Below are 19,745 nucleotides of genomic sequence, written 5' to 3' on the forward strand. Positions count from 1 at the left end.
CCACAGACTGCAAAGGTGGTGTGTTTTCACCTACTGATTCTATTCTCCCACTTCAGCCCTCCCACTAAGAGAGTACATTCAGCTTTTCGCCTTGCTGAGGCACACCGTCTCTGGAAGATAGACATTTCACATTCAATGTTGATCTGCTAATGACTGTAGTCACAGCTTTGGCCCTTTGCATACCTGGACTGCTCTGTGTAAAGAGGTGAAGATCACTATCACCCAGAACACCCACACATCTGGTGACCAAGAGATATCCCACAGAAACAAAGATGGTGATAGGAATATTAGGGAAAACTAATACATACAGTACAAATCTGAAACTGTCAACACCATGGTGATCATCAACCCGAAACATTAACGTAGGTTCCTTTCTCCAGAATTTTCTGTTTTTATTTCACATTTCCAGCATTTCAGGCATTTTACTTTTGAAACCCTGGAAATATATCAACTTTGGCAGGTGACCTGATAATGTAGATCACAGCCTGAGTTTGGAAGTTCTTCACACAAAAAAAAGCTAGAGAAGCAAAGTAGGAAGAAGACTATTCACGGACCATCTCACTTTGGACCTGAACGGTCATGGCCAATAGTCTCACTATTTGCAAGAAATGGGATCAGCTTGTATGCATATGAACCAAGCAATAGGTTGGTTGTTGCAGAAACAACACAGATGTTCAATTACTGTCAGTAGAATGATTACCCACTGATAACTGAAGTTAATTCATCAGCAATGAATCAGGACCAGGATGAGGGATGTTTACCATTGAATGGTATGAAGCAATTTGCAGCAAAAGATACTCTAGTCCATCTACCATGTGACTCATTAAAAAATTATCGTGACACTCTGGGCAAGCGTGGTTGACAGCCCGCCCCTGCATTTCTGATGACCAGCACTGTTAATGATTCTTGTGTTAAAATGCTTTTGTGAGATTATGGTGGGAAGTTCCAGTTCATTTATTGTTACATTTTAGCTTGGATTATACAGTTATTCGCCTGTGAATTTGTGGGTCACCCTAACTGTAACCAGGGTGTGTGATGGTCACCTCCCCCGTCTGGGTTCACCCTCCGGGTCATGGTGCCCAGTCTGTTTTATGGTTATCACAATAAAACGGTTGTTGAGTTAACGAGCTTCCTCGTCTGTCATTATGGACTAAATTGCTCACCACATTGGTATTAGGAGTGGGATGCGAGATTGACGACGATATTGAAGAGTTAGTACATCCGATAGAGTGTTTTAAGACGAGGGACTGAGCAGTATATCTCCCTTGCACCCACGGGAAGGGCTGATGAAGATGAGACCCTGGGGGAAAGACCTGGGAATCGAGCAGGAAGCCCCGACAGAGCGAGCATACTCAGGCTCCCCAACCCGGGGGACAGAGCAGAGTGCATCACTCGCCTCCGTCGCGACCTGCACCGGAGAACTCAGGACGCCATAGCCGTGGGAGGACGGGCACCATGGCAAACGCCGTCAGAGCAACAGGAAGATCAAAGGGCCTCGAGAATTTGCGCCTCAAGGTCTACCCTGAAGCTCCCCAGTTACGATGGTACCAGCCGCCTGGAGCCTTACCTGGCGCAAGTCAAACTTGCCACGAGGTGCAACGGGTGGAGCCCTACCGAGACGGCGGTGCACCTTGCTCTGGCACTGGAATGAGATGCCCTGTGGGCCCTCCTCGATCTAACGCCGGTGGAGCTGCATGACTACAGGGCTCTCGTAGTGGGGCTGGAGGGCGTTTCGAGCACAGGCCGCTGGTGGAAGCAATGAGGGAAGAACTGTGCAGCAGACGGTGCCGTTTGGGAGAAAGCCTGAGGGCATTAGCAGCGGATCTCCACCACTGTGCTTGGCATGGCTACCCCGAGTTCCCTCCCGCGGCACAGGAAGAGCCTGTCATCCAGGCCTTTGTGAAGGCACTGACGCCGAAGCACTTTCGGCAGTATGTCCACCTGACATCACCGTCATGGCTGGACGAGGCAGAGAGGGCAGAAGCAATTTTAGCCCCTCAAAGTGTTCTGGCATCGCCCCACACACAGCGAGCCCGGGCTTGTGGCACCGACCGTGAGGAGGAGCCTGTGAGACAGGTCCGACCAGCGCAGCGCTGACCCCACCACGGGCCACTGCTACCGGTACGGTGAGGTAGGTCATTTGGCACAAGACTGCCCCGCACTGCACTGGCACCGCACCGCACCGCAGCTTATCGTGGCCGTCAGAAAACGCCGAGCGGGCAGCACCGCCCAAATCCTCTAGCAGAATCCCTTCGAATGGCCGGTTAGGTGAAGAACAAGGCTTATACCTGGACTGCATGGTGGAGGGCATCAGATGTCGTGCGTTAGTGGACATGGGGTCAACCATCACCATCATTAGTCCTGGTGTTCTCCTCAATTCGGACCAGCCATCCCTGCCTGGGTGGACAACGACAGCGGTCCAGCTGGCTACGGTCACTGGCAACTGTGCGGCGATGTGAGGGAAGAGATGACTGCCCATCGCAGTGAGGAAAAACATATTGGAGCACAAGGTGTGGCTCGCTGGACATCCAAGAGGTCTGCATCATTGGCCTGGACCGTGTAGATGTGTCGGGGTCAAGACTCTACCTTGGTGCCGAAGCCGTGGCTCTCCAGTGGAAGCAGGAACCAGTTTCCCAGCAGCCCACGGCCATGCAACACACCTCACAGCGGCCCATTGCAGCACAGCTGAACCACGGGCAAGGGGCCAGCGACGACCTTCCCACCATAGGGACCAGCAGCCGCGCAGCGAACAGGTGAATGATCCCGCGTTGGTCCGGCTGAGGGGATGGGACAAAGGTCGGAGTCGGCAGAGGTCTCTGCCCTATACTCGTAATGGGGAACGCTGGAGGTCCATGGCGGCTTGCTGTTCTGATGATGACAACCACATCTTGGAGCTGGTGGTCCCCTGGGGGCTCCACGCCACGGTGCTGCGGTCGATGCACGTGCTGCTGGGGGCCGGCCATTTCGGAGTTGCAAAGACGTTGGGCAGGCTGTGTGAATGTGTCGACTGGCCTGGGCACCGGCAGGACGTGAAGCTGTTCGTGCATTGCTGCGACGTTTACACGTCCCAGAAGGGGGCAGGCCGCCAGTCTAGGGTTCCAATGCAGCAGCACCTGGTGGGGCCCCAGTATGGGTCTACTGCCCCTCCCAGAAGGAGGGAGTATCCCCTGGGCTTAGAAGCCACTTGAAAGGGCCGGGAAAAGTGCTTGAACGTATCTCCGATGTGGTATATCGGGTGCGGTTGCTTGAGCGGCGGAAGGCAGTCGTGCTGCCCCGGACCGGCTGGCACCCACCACTGACCCAGTGGGGCTGAGGGAAGGAGGTGACACTCTGGGTGCCCTGCTTCTTACCTCACCCAAACAGGCGGCAGTGGCGACACCCATCGGGATTTCTGGACTTTGTTATGGACTCTGGGGTTGCCAGGGACGGCTGACCGCTGTGGGGGGGGGTGCTGACAGCTCGCCCCTGCATTTCTAATGACCAGTATTGTTTATTGTTGTTGTGTTAAAATGCTCTTGTGGGATTATGGTGGGAAGTTCCAGTTTGCTTATTGTTACATTTTAGCTTGGGTTACACAGTTATTTGCTTGTGTACTTGTGGGTCACCCTAACTGTAACCGGGGTGTGTGATGGTCACCTCCCCTGTCGGCATGAGACTGGTTGGGTTCACTCTCCGGGTCATAGGCCCCAGTCTGTTTTGTGGTCATTACAATAAAACGGCTGTTGAGTTAACTAGCTTCCTCTTCTGTCATTATGGACCAAATGCTTGCCACAATATACATCACTTGAATCTGCTCGATGTAGGAGGAAGGAAAAGCAAATAAACTACTGGCCAGTTGTGGTGTAAACGATTTCAAGAGCTTGAGCAAACAAGGAAATGATGGAAGTTCCAGTTGAGTGGAACATTTTGGATATATTTATTTATCTCTCAAAGGAATTAATCTTTGAAACTTTCTATTCAAGATTCAATGCAGGAAAGAGTCACTGAGATAAATGGTCAGCCATAATCATACTGGCTTATTCTACATTCAGTTGCTTTTGTTGTTACTGATAGATTCCGGTCTCGATGTCTGGCTAATTTATTTTTGTTTTCCCTCTTTTCTCATATAGTGGGGTCACATTAATTATCTTTATATATGTGGGAACGCTACCAGATCTGATGGAATTTGGAAGCTGACAATCACTATCTCCACACCCTCTTGATTCAGATGTTCATGTCCTGCAGATTATCTTTTTTGTCACAATTATTTCTTTATTTTTTTTTAATTAGCAACTACTTTGTGTTCCTTATTTGCCTGGTCCTGAAGGTTTTTTGTGTGTTCTTCAATAAAGAGGCACAAAATATTTGTTCAAATTCCCCACCATTTCCTTACTCTCCATTACATTTTCTGCTATCTCAGTTGGTAAGAAGCCCACATTTACTTCCTGACTTGTATACCTGAAGAAGCACTTACAGTTTATTGTTAACTTTTCTTCATCAATGCCTTGGTCATCCTTACTGAACTCTTTTTTTTTACAATTCTCAGGTTTACAGCTCTTTTGGCAAACTTATAGGCTTTTATTCTTTGATCTAATACTATCGTGATCACCATGACTTGACCACTTTTTCTGCATTTCTCTTGATGAAAGATTGGCTAAGCAACAGGAAACAAGTTGGTAATAGAAGTTGGTTTTAGGATCGGAAGGAAGTGTATAATGGAGTTTCCATGGTCTTTTCTATCTGTATGTCATTGATTTGGACATGGACTTGTAGGGCAGAGTTCCAAATTTGCAGAGAACAAAACTTGGAGATGCAGTGAATAGTAAGCAGGATAGCAATGGACCTGACAGGCTGGTGGAATTTTATTTATTTATTTATTGAGATACAGCGCAGAACAGGCCCTAAAGATCCTTCAAGCCATGCTGCCCGGCAAACCCCGATTTACCCTGGCCTAATCACAGGACAGTTTACAATGACCAATTAACCTACTGACTGGTACATCTTTGGATGCGGGAGGAAACCCACATGGTCATGGGGAGAACGTACAAGCTAATTACAAGCAATGATGGGAATTGAACCTGGGTTGCTGGTATCGTAAGGCTTTAGAGGATGTATAGTAAATGATCCCAGATGAGGCACTTTGGTTACATGATTGAAAATCTGGAGCTGTTCCAAGAAGGCATGAGGTTGTGAGATTTGTAATGTATTGTGTGAGTATTCGTAGTGTGAGAGTGCATATGATGTCAGGACGTAAAGAAGTAAAAATGGAAGTCTGGTGAATAAACATCGTTGTTCAATCTACAGCAGTGTCCGAGTCACATCAACATTACATGGTGTCAGAAGAAATCGTGGAAAAAAGGGAAGAGAAGACACGTAAAGGATGTCACAGTTACAGCCACCGTCAGGTTTAAGCCAACGAGATAATCTTGCTGAGAACTGGAAAATATGGATCCAGAAGATTGCAGCGCTACCGGCGTAGCTGAAAAGATGGAGAAAGTGCTACGTTTCTGCACGTAGCGGGAGAAGAGGCAATAAAGGTTTGCAACACGTTTGCCTTCCAAGATGACGAGCAAGATAAAATTGAAGTGTTGAAGAAAAAGTTTTAAGATTACTGCGAACCGAGAAAAAACCTACCATACATCCAACATAAGTTTTTCACGAGGACTCAACGACCAATAGAGACTATAGATGCCTATGTAACAGATTTGAAGAGCAAGGCAAAAAACTGTGAGTTCGGACAACTGCATGACTCTTTAACACGTGACAGGATTGTATGCAGCATACGGGATGATCAAGAGAGGCAGGCTATTGAGAGCGGCGGATCTTACATTAGAAAAGGCGATTGATGTTTGCCGTGCCAGCGAGATCATGTCAAGTCAGGTTAAAGTGTTCAGTGAAGAGATTGAAGTGCACAAAATAAAAACTGTGAAAACTGACAAGAGTAGGACAAAGCCAGCTGCACAGGATGATCACTACTACCACGTTGACTCAGGCCTGGGGGCCGGCATCGGGCATGACGACAGACTCTCCACTTCTCCCTCTCCCTCATCAGTGTGTTCAGTTCATCTACATTAGCCGCGCCGCTGTCTTCTAGGAGTGTGTTGACCATAGTCTTGGGAGGGTGCCCAGGGTTCATCCTCCTGTGCTTGGGCTCCCATATGATGACTAGGCTGGCAGGTAGCTCAGGGTGGCGTAGACAGTGCCCCGTTAGTTGCAGTCTTCTCGCCTCAATTTTAGTGGTGAGCATCGGTAGGTTGTTATCGAGCTCGACGTTGGTCATGTGCTGTTGCCAACTCACGTCAAGAGCCGTCCGGAGCATTCATGTATAGCAACCATCTAGAGACTTTCGCATCATCTTGGTAAGTGTCCACGCCTTGAATCTGTACATGAGAATGGACTCTATGACTGCTATGAAAATCCTCTTTTTAAGCCCTCTGGTCAGGTTTGACTTCCAGATTTCCTTCATGTCGTTCATAGCCCTCCACGCCAGCACCTTCCGTATCTTTATGTCCTTCTCCGAATTCATCATTCTTGACCCGAGGTACTTGTAGTCAAAGACTTTTTTAATGGTATCTTTCTCTATGGTCTTGAGAGTACCTTTGTCGCAGCTAAACACCATGTACTCTGTCTTTTTAGCGTTTAGGTGAAGTCCAACTTTATTGCATTCAATTTCCACTTTTGTCAGTAGCTGCTGTGCTTCCTCCATCTGGTCAGAGAGCAGAACTATGTCACCTGCAAAATCGAATCGAGATCTGTGAGTGTAACTGGTCTGACCCTTTTGGTTCGTCCTGGTTTTATGGTAAAACCAATAGCTTGATGCAGAGCGTAATCAAGGATGATTATAAAGATGTAGGGTGCCAGAGTGTCTCCTTGCAGCACTCCAGCTAGGAGCTCGAAGAGCTCGAACACTGCTGTTTCTCCGTCTGGTGATACAACTTTCGCCATGGTTTTGGTATAGCTGGACTCTGTTGCTCTCAGTAGATGGTCTGGCACTCCGTAAGCTTTCAGGATCTTCAGCATTTTACCTCGGTGAATGGAGTCAAAAGCTTTGCGAAAATCGATGCAAGTAAACACGGCTGGTAGGTTGTTCTTCTTGACTTCCTCGATGATCTTATGGAGAGCAAGTATTTTCATTACTGTTATGCACTTCTGCTGAAAATCATTCTGATTGAATCTTGGCTTAGGGTCAATGGCGGTGCGAATCCTGTCTAAGATCATCCGATTGTTTAACTTTGCTAAGATGCAGGTCAAACTGATACCACGGTAGTTAGCTGTCTTTGTGAGGGATCCAGACTTGGGGACTGGGATAATGTTTGAGAGTGACCACTGTTCTGGTTTGTCGCCTTTCATCAGTGCCATATTACATATGTCCAGCAAGATGTCGGCCAGGTCGCAGTTCTTCAGGACATCTGATGGTATCCCATCTGGTCCAGCACTCCTGTCCTGTTTGAATGCATATTTGGCCTCCTTCGGTTCCTCAATGGTGAATGGGCTGTCATCGATGTCAACTTGTGTTAGTATCATGGGTATGTCCTCTTCTTCTTCCGTGATCGTTGGAGGGCTTCCCAGCAGGTTCTTGAAGTAGGCAAACCATGTCAGGACACGGTCCTCTGCTGTTTTACCACTTATTTGACCTGATGGGGACTTCTTCCGTTTACTGATCTCATTGATTAGGCGCCCTGCTTCTCCATGCTGCATGTCTTCATTTACAGCTTCTATCTCTCTAATCCTCTCAACTAGTTCCTCTTCCTTCAGTCGGTCGTAGGTGGCAAAGAGATTCTTCTTTGCTGTCTTGAACTCGTCTCTTAGCTCTTCTGTTTCACTCCTTCTAAGTTCGGCATGACAAGCATTGACCACATTTCTTGCTGCAACGACGTCAGGATGTTTCGAGATCCAACTTTTCTTGATTCACTTCACAGGAGGCAAACTCTTCGTTGCATCTGTGTGTGCGTCTATGAGCCGTTGTTAGCGGTCGGTGGCAGTCTCTTCCTCCCCGCTTTCCAGTGGGCCGAAGCGATTTCTCACCTCCACTGTGTACTGGGCTTGAAGAACAGGTTGTGAGGAGAATGCCTTCCAGTCTATCTTCTCCTTGGGACCTGTGGCTGTGGGTTGCCGCAGGCTCAGTCTCACTTGCATTGACACTACTCTGTGGTCAGAACTGACCGAGTTGAAGGTGCTGTAGGCTTCTACATTGAACACACAATTAGGCCATTTTGTTCTTACGACGATGTAATTGAGCTGTTTCCTGCAGCTGGAGGCTCTGTTTTCATATATCCACAGTTTACCAGCTCGCTTCTTGAATTGTGTGTTGGCGGCAAGAGACTGTGCTCGTGGATGAAATCAACTAGATATTGTCCCTTTCTGTTGGTAAAGTCTTGGTATGAGTATGGAACATCTTCCAGTCCGAGCTGGGCATTAAAATTGCTAAGCACAGCCAGGAAGTTATGTGCCGGTATTGAAGTGACATCTTCGTGAAGTTTACTGTAGAAGGCCTCCACCTCCTTCTCCTCGCTGCAGTTGTGCGGGGAGTAACAGATGATGACAGAGGTCGCCGGGTTTCTGTCAAATTCCGCAGTAAGGATTCTGTCACTGACTGAGACTACGCCCCTCAGTGCCTTCTTCGTCTTGCTGTTCAACATCAGCCCTACTCCACCTTGTGCTGACATCATCGTAGGCTCTCTCCATGCAGACGAGGTGATGAGGTGCATCCCCTCTACCTCTGTGAACCTTGATCAAAAGGAAGTTAACTGCAACAGATGTGGTTATAAACATGGATACAGAAAATGTCCAGCCTTTGGTCAGACATGCAAGTTATGCCAGAAAAGAAATCACTTTGCAAAGATGTGCAGATCGAAGGAGCATGCAAGGAAAATGCATGCTGTGGAACAGAGTGAGGGCAAAAGTGACATGTTCATTGGCACAGTTGAAGTGGAACAGGAGGTATGCATCAAGAATATTGATAATGCAGAGATGGAGGATGAAGATGATTGGACTCAAGATCTGATCATAAACAGGAAGAATGTGACAGTTAAGCTTGACACTGGAGCAAAGTGCAATGTAATGTCAGCAGAAACATTCAACTCACTGGACATCAGAGGAAGACTGAGAAAATCCACCTGCAAGATTGTTGCATATTTTGACCACAAGACGGCGCCACTGGGCAAAAAAGCACTCACCTGTGTGTACAAAGGTCAACAATACAAGATCGAGTTTGAAATAGTACAGCAACATGTTCCAGCAATACTGGGCAAAGCAACATGCACAAAGCTAGGCCTGGTGAAGCGAATCTATGGTGTTGAAAAAGAAAATGACATTCTCAAAGACTTTGATGGCTTGTTTTCTGGATTAGGTTGTTTACTAGGGAAACACCATATCCAGATTGATCCAGCTATTGCACCAGTCGTGTATGCCCCGAGAAAGATTCCAGTAGCTCTCAGGGATCAAGTAGTGGAGGAGCTACACAGAATGGAACAGATGAGAGTCATAACAAGACAAATAGAACCGACCGACTGGGTGAATAGTAGGGTGACAGTGGTCACAGAAAAAAAGACGAGGATTTGCATGGATCCACAAGATCTCAACCAAGCCATCAAAAGGTAGCACTATTCGCTGCTCACGGTTGAAGAGGTTGTGTCCCACATGCCTAATGTGAAATACTTTTCAGTATTATATGCAAATCAAGGCTTCTGGCAGATCAAGCTGGATGAAGAAAGTTCCAAATTATGTACTTCCAGCACGCCCATAGGGAGGTATCGTTTCCTGCGTCTACCCTTTGGGATTTCTTCTGCATCAGAGGTATTCCAGAGATCCATGGCACAAATGACTGAAGGCCTGGACGGGGTGGTCAACATCACTGATGATTTGCTGATATGGGGTGACACAATTGAGGAACATGATCAGAGACTGGGGAAGCTCCTGGAGAGCACGTGAGTACAACCTAAAACTGAGCAAAAGTAAATGTAAGATCAGAACTACAGAGATCAAATACATAGGTCATTTACTCAGTGCTGATGGGCTAAAACCAGATGATGAAAAGGTCAGAGCTGTGGTACAGCTACCACCACCCGAAGACAAGCAAGAACTATTGAGGTTCGTGGGCATGATACAGTATCTTGCCAAATTCATTCCCAACTTATCAGAGGTCAGTGCTCCACTCCGAAAGCTACTAGAGAGCAACACTGAATGGCATTGGGAAGACGAACAAAAGAAAAGTTTTGACACATTGAAGCAGTTGGTTACCAATGCACCAGCACTCAAGTTCTATGATGTCAATAAACCGGTGACGATGTCTGCGGATGTCAGTTTGGAAGGAATAGGAGCTGTTATACTGCAGGATGGGAGGCCTGTGGTGTATGGATCATGAGCACTTACGGACTGTCAACACCGATATGCTCAAATCGAGAAGGAATTACTCGCCATAGTTTATGGGCGTGAGAAGTTCCACCAATATGTATATGGCAAAGAAATCCAGGTTGAGAGTGATCACAAACCACTTGAGAACATCTTCAAAAAGCCACTCCACCAAGCTCCTATGAGGCCGCAAAGGATGCTTTTCAGGCTACAGAGGTACACTCTCACAGTCACCTATAAGCCAGGAAAAGAACTGTACATCACTGATGCTTTGAGCCATGCTTACCTCAAAGAGCAAAAGGAAGAGTTGCTAGGAAGAGAGCTGGAGGTCAGCTGGGTTACACCTCAGCTACCCATCTCTGAGGAGAAGTTGAACATGTTCAGGAAAGCGACTGCAGATGATCTTGAAATGCAAATGCTAAGAGATAATACAATGAATGGATGGCCAACAGAAAGAAAAGATGTTCCAAAGGAAATGCAGAAATACTGGACATGTTAGTAAAAGAAAATACACTGCTGTTAGTATTGTAAGATACAATGCAGAATACAGTACAAGAAGGTAAGTTTTTTTTTTGGTTTATGTCATGGTTGTTGCACTGTAAGAAGGGCAAACCTAGAGGCATTGTTTTGGTAATTCACAGTGTTGTAAAAAGAAAAAAAAATCTTGAGAAGGGGGATGTAATGTATTGTGTGAGTATTCATAGCGTGAGAGTGCGTATGACATCAGGACGTAGAGAAGTAAAAATAGAAGTCTGTTGAATAAATGTGGTTGTTCAATCTACAGCAGTGTCTGAGTCACATCAATATTACAAGATAATCTGATAAAAGATCATGAAAGGCATGAACAAAATGGAGAGATAAACAGCTCCCATTGTTAGAGAATGAGAAACTAGGAAACGCTGATGCCAAATAGTGATAGAACTGAAAGTGAATTAAGGAAAAAAAACATTTTAATGCAGTGATCCTTTGGAATGCTTTGGACCAGGAGCAGTAATTGGTACGGAAATTTGTGTTACATTTGTGTGTCACGCGTTTTGATTTCAATCAGAATAAAATATAATGGGAAATCAAGTGCTTTATATCAGCAAATACCAGTGTTAAATTGCACAACAATGGGTCATGACTCCCAATCACTATGAACTTCCATCACACAAATGAGACATCTAGTTCAAAGATCTGCCAACCTGACAGTTGGCATGTTTGAAGACAGATTGTAAAGCATGCAGTGTATCACCATGAATGAAGATGTCTATTCAAACAAATTTCACAAGGCTCTTCAAGATGGTTCAATATATCAAAAAATCTGCTTCAGAACTCAACCTTCATCTCCAGTATGTTCCTGGTCCTAGAATGATTCACAAAATGATTGTAGTCCTATGCAGGCTGGAGGGGTTAGAGGGGTGGAGGAGGTTATCGGTCATGTTGGGGTTGGAGGGGTGGAGGAGGTTATCGGTCATGTTGGGGTTGGAGGGGTGGAGGAGGTTATAGGTCATGTTGGGGTTGGAGGGGTGGAGGAGGTTATAGGTCATGTTGGGGTTGGAGGGGTGGAGTGTGAGAACCAGTTAGGATATTACTTTGGGAGGTAGGGACTTCTTAGATCCACAATGAGTGGTCTGAAGACTGTTGATTTTAAACACGAGTGATAATAATGGAAGGAGAGCCCAGGAATGCCCTTCACATGAATACTGCTGCTCTTTGTGTATTAGCCCACGAGAAACACAACGGGCCAGAAGATGACCTGCTGGCTTTGTGCAGCTCACAGTGAAAGCCTGACCTTCTGTTACATATTGTTTTTATTGAAATGGAAGCACACAGAACACAAAAGTTTCTCTGAGCACCTAAACCATTGTGATATATTTTCTTTTAGCCCAGATGCTGCCTGACCTGCTCAGTGTTTCCTACATTTACTGCTTTTGTTTTAGCATTAGAAGATCACTGTGACCAACCACTTCCTTTCTCCTTGTGTTGTGCAAGGTAGAGTACACAGTATTCACTCATTTTAGGTAAAGTCTTGACAGACTATCATGAAAAACAATTGATTGACAATGTTTCTCAAAGTGCCTGTAAAATCACTTCAAATACGGTGCAGCCAGTCTATCTCAATAAACAGGTGTGCACTGAACGCTGAATCTGGCTGTGAAAAATACACCATAAATTCACACTAGTGCCTTGTCAAAGTCTAATATGCCAGGTCTATAAATTAAGATATTTCCATCAAACAATTGGCAGTTTAATTTTCACACAATATAATGAGATGATTTTTCTCTTTTACTACAGTGAACTACTAAGCAATACATAGGTAAAACTAATTTTGTAACTGAAGGCCCTGTCTTGGCCACCCTAGAAACTCACGTATTTTACATATCTGTAGCAACTGACCACAATAACATTACAACACAAACTCTTAAGTAATATACTGAACCAGCTCAACAAATTGTTATTGTTCAGTAAAAAGAAACAGGAAAAATGGCTAAGATATCAAGAAATTGGTTAGTTAGAAACAAAATCAAAATACCTTTCTTTAGTCCTGTGGAATATATCTGAGCAGTCAGAGCAGTCACCATAGCCAATCGACATTTCAGCCAAAGGCCCATATGCAAACGTACACGTGCTTCCATATTCCAAGTTTCCTGATAGAGGTCTTTATTTATATGGTTTTCATTTTGCTGAGGAGAAGCATTTTCATTACTATTTCTGTACTAATAACCTGGTGCAAAAATGTGTAACTAACACTTTTCACTCTGACGCACAAGCAGCAATATCAACACTTTTTCAAAGAACATGATCTTGGTGCCATCTTATGCTGCATGATCACAACCCCTGCTCCAGCTTCCCCTGCTTGCTGTATGTTCTTTCCCATTTTAATCTACACGATCTTCACCGCATTACATACCCCACAGTTGATAATTGCTTCTCACTACTCATTTTGAAACTCATTTCATTCTGCATGGTTGTAAACCTCTCTTCACATTGTATGCACTTCCCTGGTTCTGTTGGAGGAGTTTAACCTCCACCACATTCTGCTCATTCTCCACTTTCCAACCCACCTACCCATTTAGTTGTTCACTAAAGCTAATGCAGACATCCTTCCACCAACATTGTGCTTCTTATTCCTACTACCTACCTGGCAGTCTTTGCAAATTCTTCTTCATACCCCTTCATCATTTAATGGTGTGTGTGTTCTGTACACTATTACATACTGTTCATTTCATCATTTAATGGTGTATGTTGTTCTGTACACTATTACATACTGCTCATTTCATCATTTAATGGTGTATGTTGTTCTGTACACTATTACATACTGCTCATTTCATCATTTAATGGTGTATGTTGTTCTGTACACTATTACGTACTACTTATTTCATCATTTAATGGTGTATGTTGTTCTGTACACTATTACATACTGTTCATTTCATCATTTAATGGTGTATGTTGTTCTGTACACTATTACATACTGCTTATTTCATCATTTAATGGTGTATGTTGTTCTGTACACTATTACATACTGCTCATTTCATCAGTTAATGGTGTATGTTGTTCTGTACACTATTACATACTGCTCATTTCATCATTTAATGGTGTATGTTGTTCTGTACACTATTACATACTGCTCATTTCATCATTTAATGGTGTATGTTGTTCTGTACACTATTACATACTGTTCATTTCATCATTTAATGGTGTATGTTGTTCTGTACACTATTACATACTGTTCATTTCATCATTTAATGGTGTATGTTGTTCTGTACACTATTACATACTGCTCATTTCATCATTCAATGGTGTATGTTGTTCTGTACACTATTACATACTGCTCATTTCATCAGTTAATGGTGTATGTTGTTCTGTACACTATTACATACTGCTCATTTCCCATACTCCGGTTTCTTCCCATGCCCGCTCAGGATTCCTGTTCTTGCCCTGATTTCTTGCTATAACTTCTTCCTCCCACTCAGGCTGCATGTTCTTCCACTTACTTCATGCTGAATGCCGTTAGCCACTAATTCATGCCATTTATCATTGAACCCATGCTCTGCTTCATTCTGCAAACTCATTTTCCACTCAGCCCAACTTCTCCCCTCTATTTCCTTCAGCATGCAAACTTTTCTCCCAGAATTTGACAACTGCTGCATTTATTTGTTAAACTACAGTCAGTTCCAGTGAAGGTGCTGCCCACCATGCTATAGAGAAGGAAGATGCAGGATATGGACCTAGTGATGGTGAATCATAGAGACACAGAGAGATCATTATACAGCATTGAAATAAACCCTTCAGCCCATCAAGCCTGTGCTAACCACCAACCACATATTTATAGAGATTCCATTTTATTCTCTACACTTTCCTATCAACTCCCCCCATATTTTGCTCCTCATCCACACACTAAGGGGGTAATTTACAGCCTTAGTGGGAAGAAACCAGAGCACCCAGGGAAACATACATAATCACAGGGAGAGCACGCAAACTCCACCAGGTAGCATCAGAAGTCAGGATTGTCCCTGGGTCACTGAAACTGTAGATGAAGGCCAAGACAGGATGGGGTGCGACTTTCACCTGCTGCAAGTTCTGCACTCCTTTATGCAGCATGTTTCTTGCCCCACTTTGTACAATTGCTTGTCTCTACTCTCTTTCAGACTGCTTTCTCCACCCTGCCTGTCCCCCTATCAACCTCATTGATGTATCTTCTCACATTTGTACATCGTACTGCACGTTGCTGATTCCTCATCACCTCTGGAAAAATACCCCAAGATTTGACCAGATTAGGATGCAAAATACAAATTTTTTGAACTAATTGAGCTATCCAAATAGTATCAGGTATTATTATTTTTATTTCATATGCATAATTAGTTTGGAGAACTAATATAATAGATCTATTTGCAAGCAATTGAGATAAACTGTTACACTCCGATAAAGAATTTTGTCTTTTTTTCAGTTCATGTGTTTTATTGATGATACTGATGGTCCCTGTACAGTAAACAGACCAGTTTCTACCTAGATATTATAATAACAAATTGCATTTATACAGTGCCTTTGATGTAGAGAAACATCACAACGATTCACAGACATACATAAAAAAGACCTCATCAACTGCACCTGGCCATGGCATTGTCTTTGAGAAAGGTTGATGTACAAGACTGGTTTACTCACGGTGACTTTCAATGCATTTCTAAGACCTGGTGCTGAATCTGTTCTACGGTCTTGCCTGTGTTTCATCAGAACTCTGGCTCTTCTTAAGAGCTGAAGAGCAGATAAAGCAATGGCAGCACTGTACAGAATAGAAAATGGACACAAGTGGGTTACATTAAGAATGTAAGCATTATTTTATTGACTTGCTGATCATATCAAAAATAAGTTCCCAAACAGTAACAACACAGTGGAGAGTTGATAATTTTCTGAAACATCCATAATGGGAATATTTCATCCCCATTACCCCACATTCAAACTGGGAAATTCTTTATTCTGTTTGTCAAGAGCAAATTTCCTTCCATGGTGTTTTTCCAGGATGTACCTCAGAGGCTTGTGAGGAGATCCAGTGAAGGTGCGTGTTGGAAGCAGCACACACAAAATGCTGGAGGAACTCAGCAGGTCAGGCAGCATCCATGGAAAAAATAAACAGTTGATGTTTCAGGCGAGACTCTTCTTCAGGACTGGAAAGGAAGCCGCCGGAATAAAAATGGTGGGGGGAGGGAAGGAGGATAGCTAGAAGGTGATAGGTGAAGCCAGGCAGGTAGGAAAGGTAAAGGACTGGAGAGGAGGAAATCTGATAGAGAAAAATGGACCATAAGAGACTGAGGATGAGGAGAGCAGCAGGTAGAGGTGACAAGCAAATGAAAAGAGGGCAGAGTGGAGAAGAGAAGGAAGGGGAGGGGAGGGAAGAGTTTTTACTGGAAGGAGACATCAATATTCATGCCATCAGGTTGGAGGCTACCCAAATGGAAGTTAAGGTGTTGTTCCTCCACCCTGAGGGTGGTCTCATCATGACACAAGAGTAGCCCATGGACTGACATGTCAGAATGGGAATCTGAATTAAAATGTTTGGCCACCGGGAAGTTGCACTTCAGGTGGATGGAACAGAGGTGCTCAATGAAGTGGTTCCCCAATTTATAATGAGTCTCACCAGTGTCAAGGAGACTGCATTGAGAACACTGGACACAATAGACAACCCCAGCAGATTCGCAGATAGGTGTTGCCTCACCTGGAAGGACTGTTTGGGACCTTGAATCGAGGTGAGGGACGAGGTGAATGAGCCGGTGCAGCACTTTGGCCACGTGAGAGGAACATTATTGGGGAGGGAGGAATGAACAAGGGAATCACAGAGGGAGTGATCCCTGCAGAAGGTGCAGAATGTTGGGGGGTGGGGGGGAGAGACAGGTAAATATATGTTTGCTGGGAACTTGCAGAGAATGATGTGTAGGATGCAGAGGCTCGTGGGGTAGTAGGTGAGGACAAGAGGAATTCTATCACAGTCAGGACAACGGGAAGATGGGGTGAGCACAGATGTCCAGGAAATTGAGGAGATGCAGCTAAGGAAGGAGAGCTCCACTCTGTGAAGGAGGACATCTTTGATGTCCTGGAAAGGGAAGACTCATCTTGGGAACAGATGCTGTGGAGACAAAAAAACGAATAAAGGGAAGAGCATTTTTTATAGGAGATAGGGTGGGAACAGGTACAGTCAAGATAGCCGTGAGAATTGGTAGGTTTATAAAAGATGTAGGGCGACAGTTTGTCTCCAGAGATGGACACAGGAGATTGAGAAAGGGAGGAAGATGTCAGAAAGGGACCAAGTTAATTTAAGGACAGGGTGGAAGGTGGAGGCAAAGTTGATGTAATTGACGAGCTCAGCATGGGTGCATGTAGAAGCATCAATGCAGTCGTCAATGTAGCAGAGGAAGAATTGGGCAGCATTATCAGGGAAGGCATAGAACTTGGACTGTTCTACATAGCCTATGAAAAGGTAGGCATACCTGGGGCCCATATGGGTGCTGCTATCCCTCAGTTCTGGAGAAAGTGTGAGGAGAAATTGTTGAGTGTGAGGACCAGTTCTGCCAGACGGAGGAGGGTGGTGATGGAGAGGAACTGGTTGGTTCTTTCATTGAGAAAGAAGCAGAGAGCTTTAATGCCTTCTTGATAGTGGATAGAGGTGTATAGGAGCTGGACATGCAAGTGAAAATGAGATGGTCAGGAGTAGGAAATTGAAAGTTAGTGAGGAGATTGAGAGTATGAGAAGCATTGTGGATATAGGTGGGAAGGGACTAAACCGAAGTGGATAGAATGTAGTCGAGTTATGAAGACACTAGTTTAATGGGGCAGGAGCAGGCAAAGATAATTGGCCTACTGGACAGTCAGGTTTGTGGATCTTGGTAGGAGGTAGAGGCGAGCAGCGCAGGGTAAGGGAACTATGAGTTTGGTGGCAGTGGATAGGAGTTCTCCAGAGTTGATGTGTTCAGTGATGGGGTTGGAGACAGTTTTCTGATGGTCTAGAGTGGGGTCCTCTTTAAGGGGTAGGTAAGAGGAGCTGGCTTGTGAGTTACTGCCTAGCTTCAGCAAGAATCTTCAAAATGTGTTTTATAGATAGCACACAAAGGTTGTAACAAAGGGTGGATCTAAATTTGGGTAACAACTATAAACACCCAATGACATTTCAAGGGATACAACTTCAATCAGAATCTGCACTTTAAGTGCTGGAAACTTCTAGCATGTTCATGCCTTGCTATTGGACCTCATGAGGACTTCCATGCCCGGAGATGCATGTGTCACACACCTGAGCATGCAGGCCACATTACTGAAAGCAAATCCAGACAATTTTTGCATCTAGCCAAGAGTTTGGGCACAAAGGGACAGTCTATTTATTACTGAAATAAGCAGGATTACTTCATGCTGAGGTTTCTGAACCTTTGTGGTTCTCCTCCTCGAACAGCTATGGAGGCTCAGTCATTCTGTACAATAGATTTCTGATAAGAACATAGGAAATAGGAGCAGGAGTAGGCCATCTGGCCCATCGAGCCTGCCCCGCCATTCAATAAGACCATAGCTAATCTGTCCGTAAACTCAGCTCCACCTACTGCCTTTTCCCCATAACCCTTAATTCCCCTACTATGTAAAAACCTATCTAACTGTTTCTTAAATATATTTAGTGAAGAAGCTCAACTGCTTCCCTGGGCAAAGAATTCTACAGATTCACCACTCTCTGGGGAAAAACAGTTTTTACTCATCTCCGTCCTAAATCTTCTCCCCTGAATCTTGAGGCAATGTCCCGTAGTTCTAATCTCACCTACCAATGGAAACAACTTTCCTACTTGTATCTTATCTATCCCTTTCAAAATTTTGTATGTTTCTATAAGATCCCCTCTCATTCTTCTGAATTCTAGAGAGTATAGACCCAGGTGACTCAATCTCTCCGCATAGGTTAACCCTTTCATCTCTGAAATCAACCTGGTGAACCTCCTCTGCACTGCCTCCAAAGCCAGTATATCCTTCCTCAAGTATGGAGACCAGAACTGCACACAGTACTCCAGGTGCGGCCTCACCAGTACCCTGTATAACTTCAGCATGACCACCCCCCCCCCGCTCTTGAATTCAAACCCTTTAACAATGAAGGCCAACCTTCCATTTGCCTTCTTAATAACCTGTTGTACCTGCAAGCCAACTTTTTGCGATTCATGCACAAGCACTCCGAAGTCCCTCTGCACAACAGCATGCTGTAATCTTTCACCATTCAAATAATAATCTGCTCTTCTATTATTCTTTCCAAAGTGGATGATCTTGCATTTACCAACATTGTATTCCATCTGCCAGACCTTGGCCCATTCACTTAACCTATCTATATCCCTCTGCAGACTCTCCACATCCTCTGTACAATTTGCTTTTCCACTCAGTTTATTGCCATCAGCAAATTTTGCTATGCTACACTCAGTCCCCTCTTCCAAATTATCAATGTAAATGGTAAACAGTTGCGGGCCCAGCACCGACCCCTGCGGCACCCCACTCACCACTGACTGCCAACCGGAGAAACACCCATTTATACCAACTCTCTCTTAACCAATCCACTATCCATGCCAATACACTTCCTCCGACTCCATGCACCCATATCTTATTTATAAGTCTCTTGTGCGACATCTTATCGAATGCCTTCTGGAAATCCAAGTATACGACATCCACCTGCTTCCCTCTATCCACTGCACTCATTATGTCCTCAAAGAACTCCAGTAAGTTTGTCAAACAGGACCTGCCCTTTCTGAATCCATGCTGCATCTGTCTAATGGAACCACTCTTTTCTAAATGTTTCTTCCTTCATGACAACTCAAACATTTTCCTGACTACAGATGTTAAGCTAACTGGCCTATAGTTGCCCGTCTTTTGCATACATCCTTTTTTAAAAAGTGGGGTTACATTTGCTGTCTTCCAATCCGCTGGGACCT

General features: G+C 44.8%; 1 protein-coding gene across 1 annotated transcript in view; it reads right to left on the reverse strand.

Annotated features, from left to right (window-relative positions):
• Nucleotides 1–19,745, reverse strand: part of LOC134359153 (cilia- and flagella-associated protein 54-like) — a 510,505-nt gene that overhangs the window by 131,016 nt on the left and 359,744 nt on the right. The window contains exons 53-54 of the mRNA XM_063072102.1: nucleotides 15,475–15,592; nucleotides 12,845–12,995 (exon numbers count right to left, since the gene is read on the reverse strand). Of these exons, the coding sequence (XP_062928172.1) occupies nucleotides 12,845–12,995; nucleotides 15,475–15,592 (269 nt within the window). The remainder of the gene's footprint in view (nucleotides 1–12,844; nucleotides 12,996–15,474; nucleotides 15,593–19,745) is intronic.

This window comes from Mobula hypostoma, chromosome 20 (genome assembly GCF_963921235.1).
Source record: "Mobula hypostoma chromosome 20, sMobHyp1.1, whole genome shotgun sequence".
NCBI classification, from domain to species: domain Eukaryota; kingdom Metazoa; phylum Chordata; class Chondrichthyes; order Myliobatiformes; family Myliobatidae; genus Mobula; species Mobula hypostoma.